Source organism: Schistocerca cancellata, chromosome 10 (assembly GCF_023864275.1).
Source record: "Schistocerca cancellata isolate TAMUIC-IGC-003103 chromosome 10, iqSchCanc2.1, whole genome shotgun sequence".
In the NCBI taxonomy this organism is placed as follows: domain Eukaryota; kingdom Metazoa; phylum Arthropoda; class Insecta; order Orthoptera; family Acrididae; genus Schistocerca; species Schistocerca cancellata.
The window spans coordinates 25,478,985-25,499,645 of record NC_064635.1 but is presented as its reverse complement, the minus strand read 5'-3'; the positions used below and the strand labels follow the sequence as shown (position 1 = coordinate 25,499,645).

Below are 20,661 nucleotides of genomic sequence, written 5' to 3'. Positions count from 1 at the left end.
TATTATGAAATCATCTTCTAACAGCCTGTTGGTAGGGAGTTTTTTTCCTTTTGCAAATAACAGTGTAGGTTCCATCTCTTTGTCTTCTTTTGACAGAATAGAAATTATGCGACGATAAATTCGATAATGAAATGTCATCTTCGTCACTATTTGAGGATTCTGGCAGTTGAAGAAGTTCTGAGGATTGTCATCTTCACGGTCTTGCTCTGACTCTGTGTCATGATCACCAACTTCCTCTGGAAAATCAACATTCTCTTCTCCATCAGCAATAATTTCATAGTTTTCCTCTTCCAGCCATCTCAGAATTTGTTCGCACTGTCGTTCGTCCATGTTTATTTTATTTGAACTGCTCTACAACAAAACGAATCATTAACATAAGCACTGTAACAAAAGAATCATAAAGAAATCAAAAGCCAAGTAAAGGAATCTGTAGAATTTCACTTACGCCAGTCGTCGCGTGGGATCTCTCGAAGTCTCACGCAGAAACACGTCTGTACCTAATGGCACACGCACAGCCTGATTGTTGCCAGCACGGATTGTTGTCCCTTTTAGGAAGCTAAAAGAGTAACAGACCGCTGGAAAAATTTTGAAAGTACGTAATTGGCATTTGTGTAGAAGCTAGCTTCTGAAGACCCCACACAAAGGGTTGAGGATTGGGAAAGTCTTCCTTGCTCAAAAACATGTTGTAAAAATAATGTATGGTGCTCACCCATGATCACCTTGTAGACATCTGTTAGGCATTCTGACTGCTGCTTCACAGTTTATTTATTCCCCTGTGAAGTTAACTATAAATAATCCACTGCAGTTCAAAGAGAACAATGATGTACATAATTACAATAGCAGAAGGAAAATTGAAATTAATTACTCCACATTATGGTTTCCTTTCACACAAAAAGGGCTGTACAATGTTGTGTCTAAAATTTTTGATATTTTACCCATTTACATTTTATTATAAATGTCTGACAGGCAGCAAAGTAAAATTCGAAAACCAACAGAAAAAGTTTCTCCTTGACAACTCCTACTCTGTGTAAGAATTTCTGTTATTGAAATGTGTAAAAGTTGATGGGTAAGAATTACATCTGTGTATTTAATTAAGAAAAAAAACATAATAAATGTTCAGCATGTAGCTATATTTATGAATGATCTGTGAGGTAAATATAAAATGACATGTTTCACCACCATGGCAATTTATCATGCACATGGTCTACAGAACATGAGACTAACTAACTAGTATTTTGTAAGCTGCAAAGCAGCAGTAGTAAACTTTAGAACTCTGTCTCCGGCTTACCTATGTCTTTTGCAAGAAATTGTCAAGTCCAGCATATAATTGTTTCCAGGTTTTAGAGTCTAGATTACGTCCCCACATCTTTCCTTTTCTAGGTTTTGTCTTCTGTTCCACACATATGCTACAAATAGAATGATGTACATATATGTTTGTATTGTTTTGCTCCACTCTGGTTTGTAGTTGAAAGATAAAGAAGTTTGCTATTTGCACTAGCAACTTCTCAGTATTTGGAGACTCAGCTCTTAAATATGTTTCATTTATGGTGCTGAGCCGCTCCATCAGTTCTTACCCTACAGTCAGATGTACTCTAAAATAGCTATTGGTTATTGATAGTGAGCTGATCATTTCTTTGTATAACTGGTTTTCAACTGTGTTGTGCCATAAAGGGAATAGGGCCAGTGGCATACTAAGTGTTTCACAGGAATCTTGTGGGAACAAAAGAAGGTGTGTCAACTGTTTGTATTACACAGCCAGTGAGAGAGTAGCAGCTAGACAATGTGTTTCGAAGTAATACATTTGGAGGAAGGGGTGAAACATTGCTGCGCGCGCGCGCGCGCGCGCGCACACACACACACACACACACACACACACACACACACACACACACACACACAAATGCAAACGCAACTGTCACATACACAGTTGCAGTCTCAGGCAAGTGGAACCACACCTGAGACTTCAGTCGTGTGTGTGATTTGCGTTTGCGTGAGTGTGTGCATATGTGTGTCTATTGCTGACGAAAGTCTTAATGGCCGAAAGCTTTAATTGTGAGAGTCTTTCTGTTGTGACTATTTGCGACTCAACATCTTCACTATATGGTGAGTAGCAACTATCCTTCTATGTATTAATAAACATTTACCTACCTTCCCACATGATTAAGTTTAAAAACACTGATTCACTTACTTGGTGAGCTCGCGCAGATCGATTAAGTAGTCATTTCACCACCATGTTTGATACATTTTCAGGTCTCCACAATTAATCCTTGAGAAATGCACCAACGGCCAACGTCACAATGCCATACTAAATCACCTAAATCACTCCACTTTAGAGCACTCGCTGTAGTAATCACAAAATACTTCTCTCGGAACTCATTAATATGCCTGAAAACAGCAAAGGAAACAATTGTTTCAATTTCTGTGGTAGAATTATGAGGATTGTTCCAAAAGTAATGCCTCTTTTTATTCATGGAAACTACAGGAGATACATAAATCACAACAGCACAGCTAAATGGAGCAATATTTCAGCTGTAGCTGTCATTTTTCCATGTGGTCATCACAATTTGTTATGCACTTTTTCCAACAATGAACCAGAGCCTGCGTGCCGCACTTGTAAAAATCGGAACCAGCTGAGGCTAACCACTTCCTTACAGCTTTGACAATAGCATCCGAGTCTTGAAACTGTTTGCTACTTAGTCAATCTTTCAAAGGCCGAAAGAGATGGAAGTCTGAAGGTGCTAAATCGGAACTCTATGGAGGATGTGGTAATTTTTCAATGAGTTGTGCGGTCAAACTGGTGTGGAGCCTGAGTGTAGCATTTCACAACAAAAATTATACAGTTCACAATGAGATAGAACACCATCAGGATTAGAGAAAATCTCAGACACTACGTTTTGAGAAGTCCTCCATTGTGTGGAATCCAGAAGAGTGTAAAACAGTTCAGAAATATACAGTGAAGCACCAAAGAAACTGGTACAGGCATGCATATTCATTACAGTGATATGTAAACAGGCAGAATACGGTGCTGTGGTTGGCAGCGCCTGTATAAGACAAGTGCCTGACGCAGTCGTTAGATCGGTTACTGCCGCTACAGTGGCAGGTTATCATGATTTAAGTGAGTTTGAATTTGGTGTTATAGTCGGTGCATGAGCAATGGGACACAGTGTTTCCGAGGTAACGATGAAGTGGGGAAATTCCCGTATGACCATTTCATGAGTGTACTGTCAATATGCAGTAAAACATCAAATCTCTGCCATCGCTGTGGCCGGAAAAGATCCTACAAGAACGGGACCTACATCGACTGAAGAGAATCGTTCAACATGACAGAAGTGCACCCCCTCCGCATCATCGATATGGGCTTTTGGAGCGGAAGGCCCCCTCGTGTGTGCCCTTGACAAAACAAAACTTTACGCCTCACCTGGGCCATCAACACCTGTTGATGTATGGAGATATGTTGCCTGGTCATTTCAGATTGTATAGAGTGGCTTGACGTGCACGGATATGGAGACAACCTCATGAATCCATGGACCCTGCATGTCAGCAGAGGACTGTTTAAGGGATGGAAGCTCTGTAATGGAGTGGGGCATGTGCAGTTGGAGTGATATGGGACCTCTGATATGTCTAGATATGACTCTGACAGATGACACATACGTAAGCATCCTCTCTGATCCCCTGCATCCATTCATGTCCACTGTGCATTCTGATGGACTTGGACAATTCCAGCAGGACAATGTGACACCCTACACTTCCAGAAATGCTACGGAGTGGTTGCAGGAACTCTTTTCTGAGTTTAAACACTTCCGCTGGCCACCAAACTTCCCAGACATGAACATTATTGAGCATAACTGGGATGCCTTGCAACGTGCTGTTCAGAAGAGATCTTCACCCCCTCGTACTCTTACGGATTTAGGGACAGCCCTGCAGGTTTCATGGTGTGCATTCCCTCTAGCAATACTTCAGACATTAGTAGAGTCCATACCACGTCATGTTGCATCACTTCATTGTGCTTGGTTGGGCCCTACACTACATTAGGCAGGCGTACCAGTTTTTTTGGCTCTTCAGTGTACATTCCTACAGTATATTGTTAAGAAGAACCACTTCTGTTGATTACAGTAATAACTGTTATTATTTGGAAGCATTTGATATACTCTATTTACATTTATAAAGCTACGTCTTAAGATTGTGCTTTATTACCACAAATTCTTCTATTTTGGATTATTCAGTTGCTGTTCAACAAATGCTAGTTCCTTCATGGTTTCTCTCGAACAGAAGAAGATATGTATAATGCTGTATCATGAAAGGTTATGTCTACTGAACAAGGTCTGCTAACAAAGCTATGCAGATTGGTACTGGAATTGATGACATAAGTTACAGATTGAGTGGCCAAGAAGACATTCATTTCATTTAGTTTTATGTTTGTGAGAGATTTATATTTCCCTGTCCTAAGTCTAAGGACACTTATAAAAAACAATTTAGATTCTTGCAAACAGAAAACAATACAAGTCAACTCAAGTTCAGTCCCACTGACCAAATCTATGTATGTATAGCACAAGTAAGCTTTCAAACACTGGCTTAAGTGCCAACTTCCATCCAATAATAATAAATTGGTTGAAGCTTAAATGAAACAAAGTAAAATGTAAATATACATCATGTAATCCTAAGTACATAAATCTAGAACTTTTCACATACTTTTTTATGAGTTATGATTTAATCTCAGACCATTGCTTGTAGTTTGTCTTTACTTATTAGTTTTTCTTTTTCAGAAGACTGCACCAGAAGAAGGTGGAAGTTCTGTTAGCAATGAGATGATTGTCAAACAAGAACCAGTAAGTAGTATTAACAAGAGGAATCATGTTGTTTATTAAGACTCAAGCTCAAGAATAAACCCAGGAATTCTGTTATCAAGAAAGGAAAAACAGAAGACTAAATCCTTCTACAATCATTTATTGTCCAGCACAGTCACATAAAATATAGAATATAACTGACCTGTTTTGGCACCTATGAGGCGTTTACAGTTGGTCTTGCTTTTTTGTGAAAATGTGATACATTGGACTGTTTTGTTTGTTTGTGTGCGTGTGCATGCGTGTGTAATTACTTCCCGTATAAAAACTACAATATGCACATACCTTTATTGAGAAAGATTCAACAAGGCAACTTACTTCCACCCCACCCTCCCTCTTGGTTGAGAATGCTTTCACCTCAATTTTGCAATTTCATTGCCCTCGTGTTTCATTAGTTAGTAACGACAAATGAATTATTAATTTTCTTGGTCAGTCTTCCAACTGGATCTCTCTCAACATGTTTCTTCATAATTTCACACCCCAGAAATCTTTGATAAACAGAAGCATCACAGCTCTCTTTGATTATAGGTGGCGTTATTGAGATGTTTTGCTAGTATCAATGAACTAATATCTCTTATTTAGGACATATTTGTTTCATACACACATCAAAACAAGTTTTGCATCACCCCGGTTCCCACAACTCTTGAATATAGACATTGAGTGTGGATATTGTGTCACAGACACAGTCCCTTTGACTGTTCAGAGATGTCAATAAACCCGCTCAAAGATGTAAACAACCATACATGTGCAGTGCCTATTAGACGGAGGGGGTTGGACAGCTGATCAGTTCCAGTCATTCCACCAGGAAGGAGGTACATGGCTTATGTTGTCTGTAGTTCGACCATGCCTTGATGGTCACTACCATGGTTCGATTGCGTCCGCTTTGTTACTTTGTCCAGGCGTCTCAGAGTGAACCAAAGTGATGTTGTTCAGACATGGAGGAGATAGAGAGAGACAGGAACTGTCGATGTCATGCCTCACACAGGCCGCCCAAGGGCTACTACTGCAGTGACTGCTACCTATGGATTATGGCTCGGAGGAACCCTGATAGCAATGCCACCATATTGAATAATGCTTTTCATGCAGCCACAGGACTTTGTGTTATGACTCAAACTGTGTGCAGTAGGCTGCATGACGCGCAACTTCACTCCCGATATCCATGGCGAGGTGCATCTTTGCAACCACAACACTATGCAGTGCACTACAGATGGGCCCAACAACATGCCGAATGGATCGCTCAGGACTGGCATCACGTTCTCTTCACTGATGATTGTCGCATATGCCTTCAACCAGACAATCGTCGGAGATAAGTTTGGAGGCAACCCAATCAGGCTGAATGCCTTAGACACACTGCCCATCAGGTGCAGCGAGGTGGAGGTTCCCTGCTGTTTTGGGGTGGCATTGTGTGGGGCTGACGTACGCCGCTGGTGATCATGGAAGGCGTCGTAATGGCTGTATGGTACGTGGATGCCACCCTCCAACTGCTAGTGCAATCATATCGGCAGCATATTGGCGAGGCATTTGTCTTCATGGACGACAATTCGCGCCCACGTCATGCACATCTTGTGAATGACTTCCTTCAGGGTAACGACATTGCTTGACTAGAGTGGCCAGCATGTTCTCCAGACATGAACCCTATCAAACATGCCTGGGATAGATTGAAAGGGGCTGTTTATGGATGATGTGACCCACCAACTAATCTGAGGGATCTAGGCCGAATTGCCATTGAGGAGTGGGACAATCTGGACCTACAGTGCCTCGATGGACTTGTGGATAGTCGTCGTTGTTGGCTAATACTCATATCTGAGTTTTCATTTCTCTCCTGAGATTTCCTTTGTCACGGTTCAGGCGTGGAAGTGTCGTTGATGGCTTAGCAATCCAATCCTAGCGTGGAACAGGCGGCCACAGACATTACAGCTGATGGAAGGTGGAGGACGTGGCTGAGCCTGGAGGAGTTTACGTCTCCGGCGTTTGTCATCCTCCATTCTTCGACGTTCCAGCTCAAAGTTTTGAAGAGCATTTGAGGTAACTGAACGCCAGCGACTTCGGTCTTTTGCTATTGTGGACCAGTTACTCGGATCGATGTTCAAGTTTTTCAAATTTTTCTTGTACTGATCCTTATAACGTTTGAGAGGGGCACCTTGTGGCCTTTTACCTGTGCTCACTTCGCTGTACAGCATTTGGCATGGAAGTCTGTCATTTTTTATCCGCTGGACATGTCCGACCCATCTGAGTTGATGCCCAATGATAAGAGCTTCCATGCTATACATTTTTGCTTTCTCAAGAACAGCCATGTTGGATATGAAGTCATCCCATTTCAAGTTCATGATATATCTTAGCTTCTGTTGGTTGAAGCGTTCTAGTTTCTTCAGATCACAGCAATATAACGTCCAGGTTTCGCAACCATATAGCAGGGTGGAAATGACTACAGCTTTGTACACCATCAGTTTGGTGTACAGTGTTAGGTCTTTATTCAGGAAGACACACTTTGTACGACGTCCAAATGCTACATGGGCAGCACGTAATCAATTCTCCACATCTTTTCCAGATGAGCAGTTAGATGACAGTATGCTTCCCAGGTAGAGGAAATGGTCCACTTGCTCCAAGGGTGTATCATAAATGGATACGCTGAAGTCAGGAACGGAGGAGCCAGGAGTTGGCTGCGCCATCACCTTTGTCTTTGGAATATTGATGGAGAGACCAAATTGTTCGTATGCCCTGCTGAAGGAATCAACTGACAGCTGCAACTCTGCAGGCAAATGAGCTGGAGAAGCTTTGTCATCAGCATACTGCAGCTCTGTCACACGAGTGGTACTGGTGAACCTTTTTGAATGGAGTCTGGACTGGTTGAATAATCCTCCATCAAACCTGTACTTTAGTTCTATTCCTGCATTGTTTACGGTTGTCTCGTAAAGCATGGATAGTATGCCATGACGAATACAGGCATGCATCAATGCAAGAGGATGTGCTACTGGGTGTTGGAGGTACTGGTGTGTACAGCAATCTGGACAACCAACTCTGAAGGTCTCACTGTATGGTGGTACAGCATGCAGTGTGTGGTTTACATGAGCAATAAAAAGGGCAGAAATGATGTTTATGTTGATCTCTGTTCCAGTTTTCTGTACAGGTTCCGGAACTCTTGGAACCAAGGTGATGCAAAACTTTTTTTGATGTGTGTACATTCGTATAAGCAGGCAAGTTGCTTGTACGGCAAACAATTTGCTTGTATGGCAAACAAGGAAGTTTGTAACTAGCAAACCTGGCAGTACTCACAGTTGCTAAAGATGTATGGGAATTTGCGGTATGCCCTAATCTCCCCCCCCCCCCCCTCCCCCACCCTTCTATCTTTTTGACCTTAAGTCTTGCTTATTATTATTTATTGCCAACAAAACCTTGATTGGAAAGTTGCTTAAAATGAATGAGTAAATCAGTTGGGATTAGAGTAAATCAGTTGGGATTAGTGTTATACGAGGTATGACAGACCCTTTCAGTGCTGGATCTGTGAGGATACTAACATCAGTAGCACTATTTTGAATCTGTGATTGGATAGGATTATAGAGTTTCAGAAGATTCAGATTCCATAATAGTTCTCTAATCATGAGAAAAACAATCATAAATCAGTTTTCCTGTTTTCTGTTAAACTGACAGTGAGAAAGAAAAATGTGTCTAATGATTTGCATGCCATGCTGTTTTAGTTAAAAAACTGACTGCAAGAAGAAAAACAAAACTGCATTTTTTTTATAACACATCCCAGGATTTTCTTTGTAATATAAAATAAATGAACAATTGACAGAAATGTCAATATAAAGAGTGGGAGGTATGGAACAGTGACCAGACAGCTCGGCAAATGGAAATCAGACCTATCTGCAGAGGGTACAGAGAAGTTTCCATGGAAAGTTTTCAGCTCAGGCACCATCAGTGCAATCGTTGCATGGTCAAGTGCCCTTAAGCTCCTACCCAGTTCTTTGTCACTAAACTTTGAAAAAACTAAACTCTGGGGAAAAAACACATTACATGCAGTTCAGAACTTATAACAGGTTTTTCACCTGCATGTGCCTAAAATATATCAGACAGATTGTTATTGTTTTATATTGCTTCAAACATGCTGTAAGAATACTCTGTAGTGCTCACTCGTGACTGTCTTGTAGGTATCTGTTTAAGGAGTTGGGCTTTCTGACTACTGCTTTACGGTATATTTATTCCGTCATGAAGTTTGTTGTAAACAATCCACTGCAGTTCAAAAGGAACAGTGATGTACATAATTACAATTCCAGAAGAAAAAATGACATTCATTACTCCACGTTAAGGTTGTAGTTAGTGCAAAAGAAGGTGCACAGTGCTGCAACTATAATTTTTAGTAGTTTGCTCAGTGATATAAGACATCTGACAGAAAGCAAAGTCAAATTTGAAAAAAGACTGAAGAAGTTTCTCCTTAATAACTCCTGTTCTAGAGAAGAATTTCTGTTATTGTAATGTGTAAAAGGTGGTAGGTAAGGATTAACTAAGAATGTACATACCTTGATTAAAAAAGTGAAGCAGCGGGAAGACAAGACGGATGTCAGTGTAACTTCATGCATATACGTGCTATCAGTATGTATGTAAGTGAATAGTGTGCAAGGTAAGAGTCCGGGAGACTCTTTGTAAAATTTTACCCATTTGTGTTTATTGTTGTTACCAGCCCCCATAGGATATGTAAGGGGTGGGAACATCATCAGGGGGTTAAGTATCACTGTGAAAAATATGGAGCTGCCACATGCTCTTGTGAGGCAGCATTATCAGCACCTGACAGAGTTTAACAGCAACCTCATTGTGGGTCTGTATTTGGCTGACTGGTTAATTTGTGCAATATCCAGATTTGTGATGCATTCAGGTGTAACAGTGGCCCAATGTCGGATTGCTTGGGAACGTGAGGCAGGCATACCCATCGTCAATATTGTAACATGCGATTTCAGTAGTGTGACATATCCACTAAATGTTTTTTCACAATGTTTTCTGATAGAAGTGTTATTGAAAGATGTATGTACTTTACTAAAACATAAGTCTTTATTTAGCTGATTATCTTAAAGTTGGCTCCATTGTCTCTTGTCAGGGGTATAAGTGTGTCCACCAGTTTTGGCAGCACAAAAAGAATATACAGTTGCCAGGACTGTGAGTGATTGATGAATCACTAGCTGTGAAATAAATAAAACATCTACAGTCTAAACTCTCAATACTTTTTTTTTTCTCTTTCAGTCAGATTTGGTTGAAAAAATGCGGAACATGTTGTGGGACATCATGGAATATTCTTGCTTCAGCCTCCATAGTTTCCTGAAGTTTTGTTAAGTGGTGGTACTATACATTGCCTTCAGAATTTCATCTGTAAAGGAGGTGTGTTCGAAGCAGGAGGTGTCATTGAGTTTCTTTTGGCGAAAAACAACGGTGCTGCAGATATTCATCGGCACTTCCAGAACATGTACAGAGACCTGGCAGTGAACAAAAGCATGCTGAGTTGTTGGGTGAGGCATCTGTCACCCTCGCAACAACATTGCGGAAACCTATTTCATCACCAGCGTGCCGGCTGGCCGTTCACAGCTGTCACTCCTGCAATAATGGAACATGCAGACACTCTCATTCGAGGTGATCAAGGAGTCACAATCAAATACCTCACTGCATGACAGGATGCCTCTGTTGGTGGTGCTGACACTCATCCACTAGTTGGGGTGCTGAGAGGTTTGTGCCTGTCTGGGTTCCTCACTGCCTAACACAAAATCATAAAGAGCAACAAATGACTGTCGGTGCAGAATTGCTTGTGCATTATGAGGCTGATGATGACAACTTTTTGTCAAACATTGTCACAAGTGATGAAACGGGTTCATCACTTCAAACGGGAAACAAAGTGGCAATCTGTAGACTGACACCAGACCATCTCTCTGAAGAAAAAGTTCAAAGCTGCACCCTCAACCAGTAAAGTCATGGTGATCATCTTCTGGGATACTGAAGGGGCTATTCTGTTTAATATCCTCCCTCATGGTGCAGCAATCAGCTGTGTGTGTGTGTGTGTGTGTGTGTGTGTGTGTGTGTGTGTGTGTGTGTGTGTGTGGTCTAAGTTACCTTTTATTGTTCCCCAAATACAGCTGTCTTTCTGTTTTGTGCTCATGGGCCAGCTACTCTGTACCATAGCCATGTACGAACTTATTTGTCTTGACTTTGTCTCCAGGCAGGATGATGCTCTAAGAGAGTGTCTCGCTATTTCCAGCTGCTGAATGTCGAACACGTCTTCAATGATAACATGCTATACTGCTTCAGCTAATTACACCAACTGTGAAGACATATCCAAGTATCAGTAAATCACAATTTCAAATACCTCATTCAATATGTCTGGCCACAGTGAACTCAGCTTAAGATATAAAATTTATGGTCTTAATTTGTCTTGAGCATTTACATTGTAATATGTCTGTTTTCTCTGAGATGTTCATGACACCTTCAAGGGGTGTCACCAAGGCATAAATGTCCACGTCCAGCAAGTGCTACTGCACTCACTGAGATGTGCCATGCTTCTGCTGCGTTACATCACTGTATATGAACAATTTGCACAGATAAGGTTTCCACAGTATATTTTTTGCACTACATAAAATGTTTATAAAAGACACAACCATCTTTCACCAGCATGAGTGTCTTCAATGGAACATAGATCGTTCTCACAAATAATCCATGTTACACTACATTCCTCATCCTCACTACAGCCCGGATCTTGCACCTTCTGACTTCCATCTATTTGGCCCAAAGAAGAACACACACTGGGGGAAGCAGTACATAAATGATGGAGAGGTTATTGATGCAGCAAGATGTTAATTCTGATGTCGACCAGTGGAGAGGTATTAAACAGGCATACAGGCCCTCCTAGCTGTTGCATTGAACAGAGACTGTGTTGAAACACAGGGTTTTTAGCCAATAGACTGGGGGAATGACATGGTGTATTGAAATTCTGAATAAAACTGTCTTTCATTAAGGAAAAAAATGGGTTCCATTGAATGCCCCTCGTATATAGCTACAAATTCCAACCAAATATGTCTGCCCTATGCAGCATCTCAAACATGACTTGACTATTCCACATTGCAACTTTGCATACTCTGTTCATTAAAAACATAGGTCATAGTTGTCTCAGGGTGGAGCTGCATACTGTCTGCTTTATGCCCTGATGCAGTAGTGACCACTCAATGAACAATGCTGGTGATCCTGCGGTCAAATACTTGAGGGAGACACTTAATCCGAGTTAAAGATTATTAAACATAAGAGATCAGGGTAATCACAGTAATATTGTATGCTACGCTCCAGATTTATATTTTAAGTCACATTTATTCAGTAAGATGCAGCTTCCTACTGAATGGTGGCCCTTGATGAAATAATAGGAGTTCATCTACTAAGTGTGTCCTATTTTCAACTTAACTAGTAGCACATGAGTGATGGTAGTCTCTGTTTAATATTCCCAAATTATTAAGTGCGTTTATACACCACTTCTTCTAACCCCTTCACTCAGGTGCATAAACTGAAGTCCACGTATAACGAAATTACAGTCTCATGTTCTGACAGCTTAAGTCACAATTGCATTTCTGCTCAGAATCTATTGCTTGGCTCCCTCCCAATAGTGAAAATACGAGTTTCCAATGGTCGTAACCAAACATCCACTCTCACCAAAAAGAAAAAAAGAAAAAAAAAACCTCTGTCGAATGGCTGTAATATCATTCCCCTTGCATTTCAGCCACTCCCAAGAACACATCTCCACCACCGATGTCAACAAACTTTAGCCAATGAGATCTACATAATGCTCTTCTTACTGTGCACTGACACATCGTATGCAATTGAAATGGAGCCAAAACGAACTGGATATGTAAATGAAAATGGAATTGGACAACCATTCCCACACTAATAATTCTAAAATTAATTTGCATATGTCACATGAAACATTACTTATAAGAGGATGTGCATTTATCACACTTAGAATCACATACTGTCATCAAGGTAAATAAGCTAAATTAATTTGATACACTAATAACTACATACTGCTTCATTTATAAGTGTATGCGTGGAGTACTTTCTGATGTGACACACTTAATGTAGACACTTATCATCATAGCATGTTTAGTAATAATGTAATTTGCCATTTTCTTTATAGTTTTCACATAATTAGCTGCAAATTGTTTATTTCTTGTTCATTAAGTATATTCACGACAAGCTTGTTTCAGCATATGTGCCATTTTTAAATGTTACTGTTAACATTACATTTATATAACATTTTATTCTATGTGTATGTACGAGGGTAATCCCAAAAGTAAGGTCTCCTATTTTTTATAAGTACATAGACCTGTTTATTTCTACAATGGTTTACAGCAGTTTACAGCTTGAACATTTAGCTATTTTTTGACATAATTACCACTTCTGTCGATGCATTTTTGTAGACGCTATGGCAGTTTTTGTATGCCCATGTCATACCAGCTCGCCGCCATGCTGTTCAGAAAGTTATGAACCTCTTCTTTCACCTCTTCGTCGGAGCTGAATCGCTTTCTGGCCAAATGTTCTTTTAACCTAGGGAACAGGTGATAGTCACTGGTGCCAAGTCAGGACTATAGGGTGGGTGGGTGATTATGTTCCACTGAAACTGTTGCAGGAGAGCAACGGTTTGCCGAGCGATATGTGGGCGAGTGTTGTCATGGAGAATGTGTACGCCCTTGCTCAACATTCCTCTTCTCCAGTTCTGAATTGCCCGTTTGAGTTTTTTCAGAGTCTCACAGTACCTGTCAGCGTTAATTGTGGTCCCAGCGATTCAGCTCCGACGACGAGGTGAAAGAAGAGGTTCGTAACTTTCTGAACAGCATGGCAGCAAGCTGGTATGACATGGGCATACAAAAACTGGCACAGTGTCTACAAAAATGCATCGACAGAAATGGTGATTTTGTCGAAAAATAGCTAAATGTTCAAGCTGCAAACTGCTGTAAACCATTGTAGAAATAAACAGGTCTATGTACTTATAAAAAAATAGGAGACCTTACTTTTGGGATTTCCCTCATAGTAGTAGTATGGCATTTTATCTTATATTAGATTTACATCTAGAAGGAGTGATGTCCATAAAACATCTTGCAGCCTAAGTTCTTTTATGCGCTGCATTGTTAACATATGTCATATATTTACTTTCTACAGAAATTTTGTGTTATTTTTTGACAGTTGTAAAATGGCAGATCATTCCAATGATGCTTTATGTTTACAAGTAAATTATATTCACAAGTGAATTATATCTTAAGTAATCATATCTTGTAGACATAAAGGATGATTGGAATGTTTTGTCATTTTATGACTGTAAAAAAGTAACACAAAATATCCATATAAAGTAAATACATAACCTGGATGTCACTCCATCTAAACGTAAGTATAATGTAAGACAAAATCTCATAACACTGTTACATTGACATAGGAATGATCTATAATTTTATAACTCTCAAAAAATAATTTGAAATTCCACTATTATTCTTCCATAGAAAATTAATATATATCCTGTATTATCAATGTAGTAAATAAAAGGAATTATGTTCCAAGATATTTTATGGACATCACTCCATGTAGACGTAAGTATAACATGAGACAAAATCTCATAGTACTATTATGTAGATGTAGAAAAAAAATGATATGTAAATGTAATGTAATGTCGAAAAATAAGTGGACCACCCAAGAAGTACGTAGTGTATGACATGCTGCGAGATAGAGTCGCAGCACATGTCTGCCTAACGTGAATAGTGGTAATGGGAAACCCATCCAAGGTGTGTTGTCATGCCGCATCAATGTGAAAACAGATCTTCAGTCGGTCAAATGCCAGGTCTGGTCCTGAGGGTAAATGTGAGAGGGCATCCCTATTTGAATGTCGTGCAGTTGTCTTTTGCTTGATGGTGTAATTGTAGGAGCTAAGGAAAAGAGCCCAATGCAAGGCTTTGGGCCATCTTCTGTGGAAGCTGAGTGTGTGGCCCAAAGAGTGCTACTAATGGTTTATGCTCTGTAACGAGGGTAAACCTGGTTCCAAAGAGGCATACATGGAACTTCTTCACAGCAAAGATGTTCGCTAAGGCCTCTTTCTTAATCTGGAAGTAATTGTGTTGAGCAGGTGTCAGCATTTTGGGTGTACAGGCGATTGGTTGCTCCATACAATCATCATTATGGTGTGCCAGCACTGCACCAATACTGTAGGAAAAACGTCTGCAGGCAAACAAGGGACATTATTGGGAGAAGGGTGAGAGACTGGGTGCAGAACATACTCTTCAACTGTGTGAAGGCCTGCTCACAGTCTGCTGACCACTGAAACGGAATGCCTTTCTTCCGCAACTGGCTGGGGGATGCATAATGTGTGCTGCCTGCAGAAGGAATTTAGAATTCACTTTTCTCAGAAAAGCCTGCAACTCCTGGAGGTTTTGAAAATGCAGAAAAGAGTTAATAAGGGAAACTTTATGGCCAGTGGGCTGAATCCTGTCTTTGGTGTGCAAGTGAGCAAGGTAGGCCACCTGTTCCTAAAAAATTGGCGTTTGTGCAGACGGCACTTGAGCCCTGCATCACACAACATAGTAAAGAGGGTACTGTGGCTATGCAAGTGGTCTTGATGTGTGGTACCCGTTACTATTAAGTCATCAAGGTAATTGGTACAAGCTGGGATGGACATGGTCAACTGATCCAGGCATCTCTGAAGATTGTCAGAGCAGAAGAGATCCCAAAAGGCAAACACTGGTATTTGCATAAGCTAAAAGGCATATTGATGACAACAGTGTGTCACGATTCCTCCTGTAGAAGAATGTGTTAATAAGCATCAGCTAGGTCTATTTTAGAAAAACTTGCACCTCCAACAAGCTTTGAGAGCAGATCCTCTTGACATGAAGGGGGGTAGGTTTCCACCAGAGCCTGGGCATTGATTGTTGACTTAAAATCTCCACAAAGCCTGACGGAGCCATTTGGATTATAGACCACAACCAGGGGTGTGGCCCAAGCACTAGATTTGACCGGTTCTATGACCACAGCATCATGAAGGTGATCACGGCCATCTGTAAGGAGACTGGAAGAGGAGGTGCTCAAGAGTAACGAGAACTGCATCTGGACATAAAGAAATATGTGCCTCAAAATTGGTGGTGCAACCCAGGCCAGGTGCAAACAGAGACATGAAAGAGTCACAAAGATCATCTAGTCCCTAGAAGGGGACCATGTTTGAGATGACCTGAACTTCATCCATGATGGAAAATCCAAACAGCAGTAAACCATCCAGGACGAAAAAGTTGCCAGCTGAATGACTGTTGACAACATACAGTTAGTGGCCATGTAACCATCTTGTATGTTGCCGTAGTGTTGAATTGGCCTCTGAGGGGAATAAAGCTGTCACATTTGTAACCAATGTGCGAGAAGGCGGGCCCAGTCCTGGGTAACCCAGATGAGCATACGCCAGGAAAATGACCAGCGAAACCATTGTCCCGTGTCAACTTGGAAACAAAAGTCATGACACGCGGTGGTGGCATCAATAAACAATTTTCAATGCAAGGATTGCCCTGGGAAGTGATGGTCTGTTGTTCATGCACCATCCCATGATGCAACTTAGGAGTGTGGTTTTACTGACCTGATGCTGGATGGCAGACAGTTTGGAGATGTCCATCCTTTCCACAATGGGTGCAGTGCACCCAGCAGTCAGGGCAGTTTGTGTGCTGGTGCATCACAAAATGTCAGGACAAGCAAGAAGACCCTGCTGTTTGTGCCAATGCAGCTGGACTGGCTGCTCAGAGGACGGTCTGAAAATGTTGAGTCATGGTACTGCCGTCAGGAAGAGGGCTTGTAAGAATTCCACCTCCACGGTGGTGGACAGGCCATAAGATGTTCATTTGCTGTCTGCACGATCTCGAGAGAGTGCGCGATCGTCACTATGTCATCCAAGCAAGGACTTTCTAGCTTAAGGGCTGCAGTGTCAACTTCTGGATCAGGAGCTAATGGGACCATTATGTCACAGATCAGGCAATCAGAATATGAGGTTTTGCAAGATGGGTTGGCAAAAGGTGAAATCACGACGGCAACTCAGACCGTGAGTGATAAGATTGGCCCATTTGCTTTTGCTACTGATGGAACTTGAGGCACGATGCGACCACATGTAACCATTGTGAATAATAGTTTGACAGCAATGAACACATTTCTGGGATTGAGAGGGGAATTGATGTCATAAGTAAGAAAAGTGGCTCTGGGGAAGCCCAAGAAAGGAAGGAAGACTGTTGAAGGGCGTCATCAAAAACCCAAAAAGTGGCAAAGTGCTGTTTCAGCCACTGCAAATACGTGTTCCAATCCTCCTTGGTATTGTTAAATGGTGGAAATGTGGAAGGGCAAGACTCCATCTGGGAGATGACTACAGTCTGGACGTGTTGTGGATCTTGTACCTGTAATCGTTCTGACAGAAGCTGAATTTCCTGATACAAAAGGTTTGTTTGCTGCTGAACTGCTGTTGGATGTGCTGTTGCTATTGCTGCCGCAGGGTCAGCTGTTGCTGTCACTGTTACACAAGCTGTACAAGTTTTGGGTCTATAGTGCACTGTTAATCTTTTACATCACCAATTCTAGTAACTGGAATTGAGTGAGACCAAAGCAACCTGGCTTACGTGCTGATGATACCAACAAGGAATTGCTGTTACATGCAGACACACACAACAGGGATGACTGACAACACAGACCACATGACGAAATACCAAGACCAGAGAGCAAAACCAAACTGGATACCAAGGCATAGCAACTATCAGCGACCAGAATAATGAAGAATAGATAAACGATCACAAGCGATGTCAGAACATGGCTGCAGTCTGAGCCTTTGCACTCCTGGCTTTGTAGGACCACTGTGAGCGCAGATTACTGGGGCGCCACCTAGAGGCTATCGTCTACGTCCATGCCTTCTGGCAGGCTGTCACATTGGGATACCATAACTTTGAAAATTTTTTCCAAACAGATTTGTTGTTACAAAATTTAGTTTTTCATGACTTTCTGTGTCCAATTCAGAAAACTCAGCTTCTACAGGTACAGTGTTATCATTCAAAGCAAGGAAACTGTTTCTCTCTCCGTGAACTTCACCTACTGCATTTCCGAGATCACGTATAGTGGCTACATTCTCTTATGTTCTAATTACATCTGATACATCAAAGTTTTCAACATTATGTGAATTGAAGGTGGAGTGGGAAGAAAGGGAAGGGGATAGAAGGGAAGGGACTATTGATATCAATGGCATTGAGACTTTATGCAGAATTGGTCTTGACAAGTGAAAATGTGTGCTGGACCTGGATTCAAACACAGGATCTTCTGCTTGCTCGACAGTTATGTTAACCACTGCACCACCCGGACATAATGTTTACTGCAATTGCACGGACTACCTCGGAATGCCTCTCGGCCGACCCACATTCCCACCTATCAGTCACAATCCATGTCCTGCATGCTCACTACTTTGATATTCCCACAGGAGATCAGACATAATTGTGCATCCACACCGGAGGTGATTCATTCATTGCCAAACAAGGTGAATCAGTTATATGAATCTGTGGTGTCTGTTATTTCGAACATGTCCAGAAGAACTGACTCCATGCATTCATATAGTTTTCAACATTGTTTACAGTTTTAGTTACAGCTCTCAAAAAAGTTACTTTTTGATTAAGAGCTTGAGATCTGTATTTTGTTTTGTTGAATTTGTCATCTAGTTCATTGTGTTTTGAATTTATATTTGCAAATTGATGTTTCAGTTCATCTTCAGATGCAATAATATCACTATTCACCACTTCTTTACATTCCAAAAGTTTATTTCCTAAAACATTTTATATCATTATAGCTTTGTGATATCACATTGATTGTTCCGGAAATTAGATTATTTGTTTCAGAAATTAGATTGTTTTGTGACTCTTAATTTTGTTTCAGAAAGTTGTTTTCCTAGATCATTCTTTAACTTATTATAGCTTTTGACTAACAACTTTTTGATGTCCCTCATACACTGTTCTAACATTATTTTATTTGCTGAACTCCTTTTAATTATTGTGTTGGACATCTTCAAGGGTTAAAAGTAATGGAAGTTGAAACAAAAACTGTTTCACATGCAGAAGGATAGTCACAACTACTAAAATTTATTTCACAGTTCTACTCTGATTAAGTATGGTAATTAAAGAAGCCAACTGAAACTAAGTACTTTACCTTCAGTGTTGTCCAGATATCTCCTTTTCATTGTCAGGTATTATTGTTCACAGATTGTAATTACTTTAGAGTTCAGTTTCAACTCCATTTTACGTCCATTTTAAATCTATTTTTGATTATCTGGAACAAAGTACATGAGGGCTTAAGATTTCTTCATACAGTATTAGTATCCCAGGGCTACATCCCCACATGCAACACACATCTTCAATAATGTCTGTACAGTGACATACCCATTAAATGGATTTTCGTCATTTTTCTGAAAGAAATGTAAATGAAAGGTGTGTCTGCTTTACTAAAATATAAATTTTTATACAGCCAATTATCTTGAAGTTGGCTTAGATATTTCTTCTCGGGGGTGTGGCAATATCCACAGGTCTCGCTGGTTCAAAGAAAATACTCTGTTTCCAGATTGTGAATGTTGATGAATCACTAACTGTAAAATGTCTCCTGTTTTAACTCTCTGTGTTTTAAACTCTTCAAACTTCTGGTTGACAAAATAAACATCCATTTATTCTAGACCTTCAAATTCCATCCAAACATTTCTGTCTTCTACAACATCTCAGACTGTTTCACACAAGACTTCCCACTAAGTGCAAGAAAGGACAACCATAACATATAAAATCAAAGATTTTATTAATTTTCATCTCTGACAATGAGATCCTAAATAAACTTTAATAAAAGAAAAAAAATTTAAGTAAAGATTAATGTATTTTAGTAGAAATATTGCAAATAACTTTCTAAAATTTACAGTTATTGTGTCTTTGAAATTAGTTGCAACTTTTTATGGCTCACCAGAGAGTCATGACACTGTTGCCCTGGTGAGCTGTCTTTTTCCTACCACACTGCCAGCAGTGTGGTTGATAAAGCACCCGTTTCCACACCGTTGATGAACGGTACCACAATTCGTCATGCATTCAACGCATTTATGTTCATCAGCTCTTGTTACGAACTGGTATTTCTTCTGTTGAAGTGCTCTGCAGTCATCAGGGTGGTGTGATTTTTTTGTTTTGTGTTGCTTTAATAAGAACAGTGCATCATGTGTGAACATGAGATCCACAATAAAAGAGGTTGTCCAAGAACACATTCACTGGTTGTGACGATATCGAACTTTGGAAGGGGAATTCTGATCCATGGACAAGGTTGCAAATTTGCGTGCTTCATGCACATATATTATGAACTCGGTTGCAGTAGTCGAGGACAAATTTTAGATGTTAAAAGGAATGTGGAAAGCTGCTGCAAATACACAGGAACTGTAAATTTTAGGAAGTTATTTGCAATATTTCTACTAATATACGTTAATCTTTACTTAAAAAATTGTTCAATTGAAGTATATTTACTGCTCTACAATAATGAGAATTGAAAAGGAGAAAGAAAGGAAAGAAGCAACAGCAACATATCCTTTACTAGAAACTCAGGACAAGAAATGAAGTTAAGACAGATGGGTAACCAAGAGGGACATATTCCAGCAGGAAAGCATTTGCAGACGTGTATTCTTATCATCAATGCAAGGAATACTGTACTTTAAATAAACTTCTCTTCAGCCACAAAAAACTAGAGCTGTTCAGAGTATGTCGTCACTTTGAAATTGTTTTCACAAGCTTGGTTTCTGACATGAAAAGTT

At 40.4% G+C, this 20,661-nt stretch overlaps 1 protein-coding gene across 4 annotated transcripts in view; it reads left to right on the top strand.

The window, feature by feature from the left end:
* LOC126106582 (zinc finger protein with KRAB and SCAN domains 8-like) overlaps positions 1-20,661 on the top strand; it is a 117,137-nt gene that overhangs the window by 30,496 nt on the left and 65,980 nt on the right. For all 4 annotated transcript variants that reach the window (XM_049912925.1, XM_049912928.1, XM_049912927.1 and 1 more), the window contains exon 3: positions 4,764-4,826. In XM_049912925.1, coding sequence (XP_049768882.1) covers positions 4,764-4,826 — 63 coding nt within the window. The remainder of the gene's footprint in view (positions 1-4,763; positions 4,827-20,661) is intronic.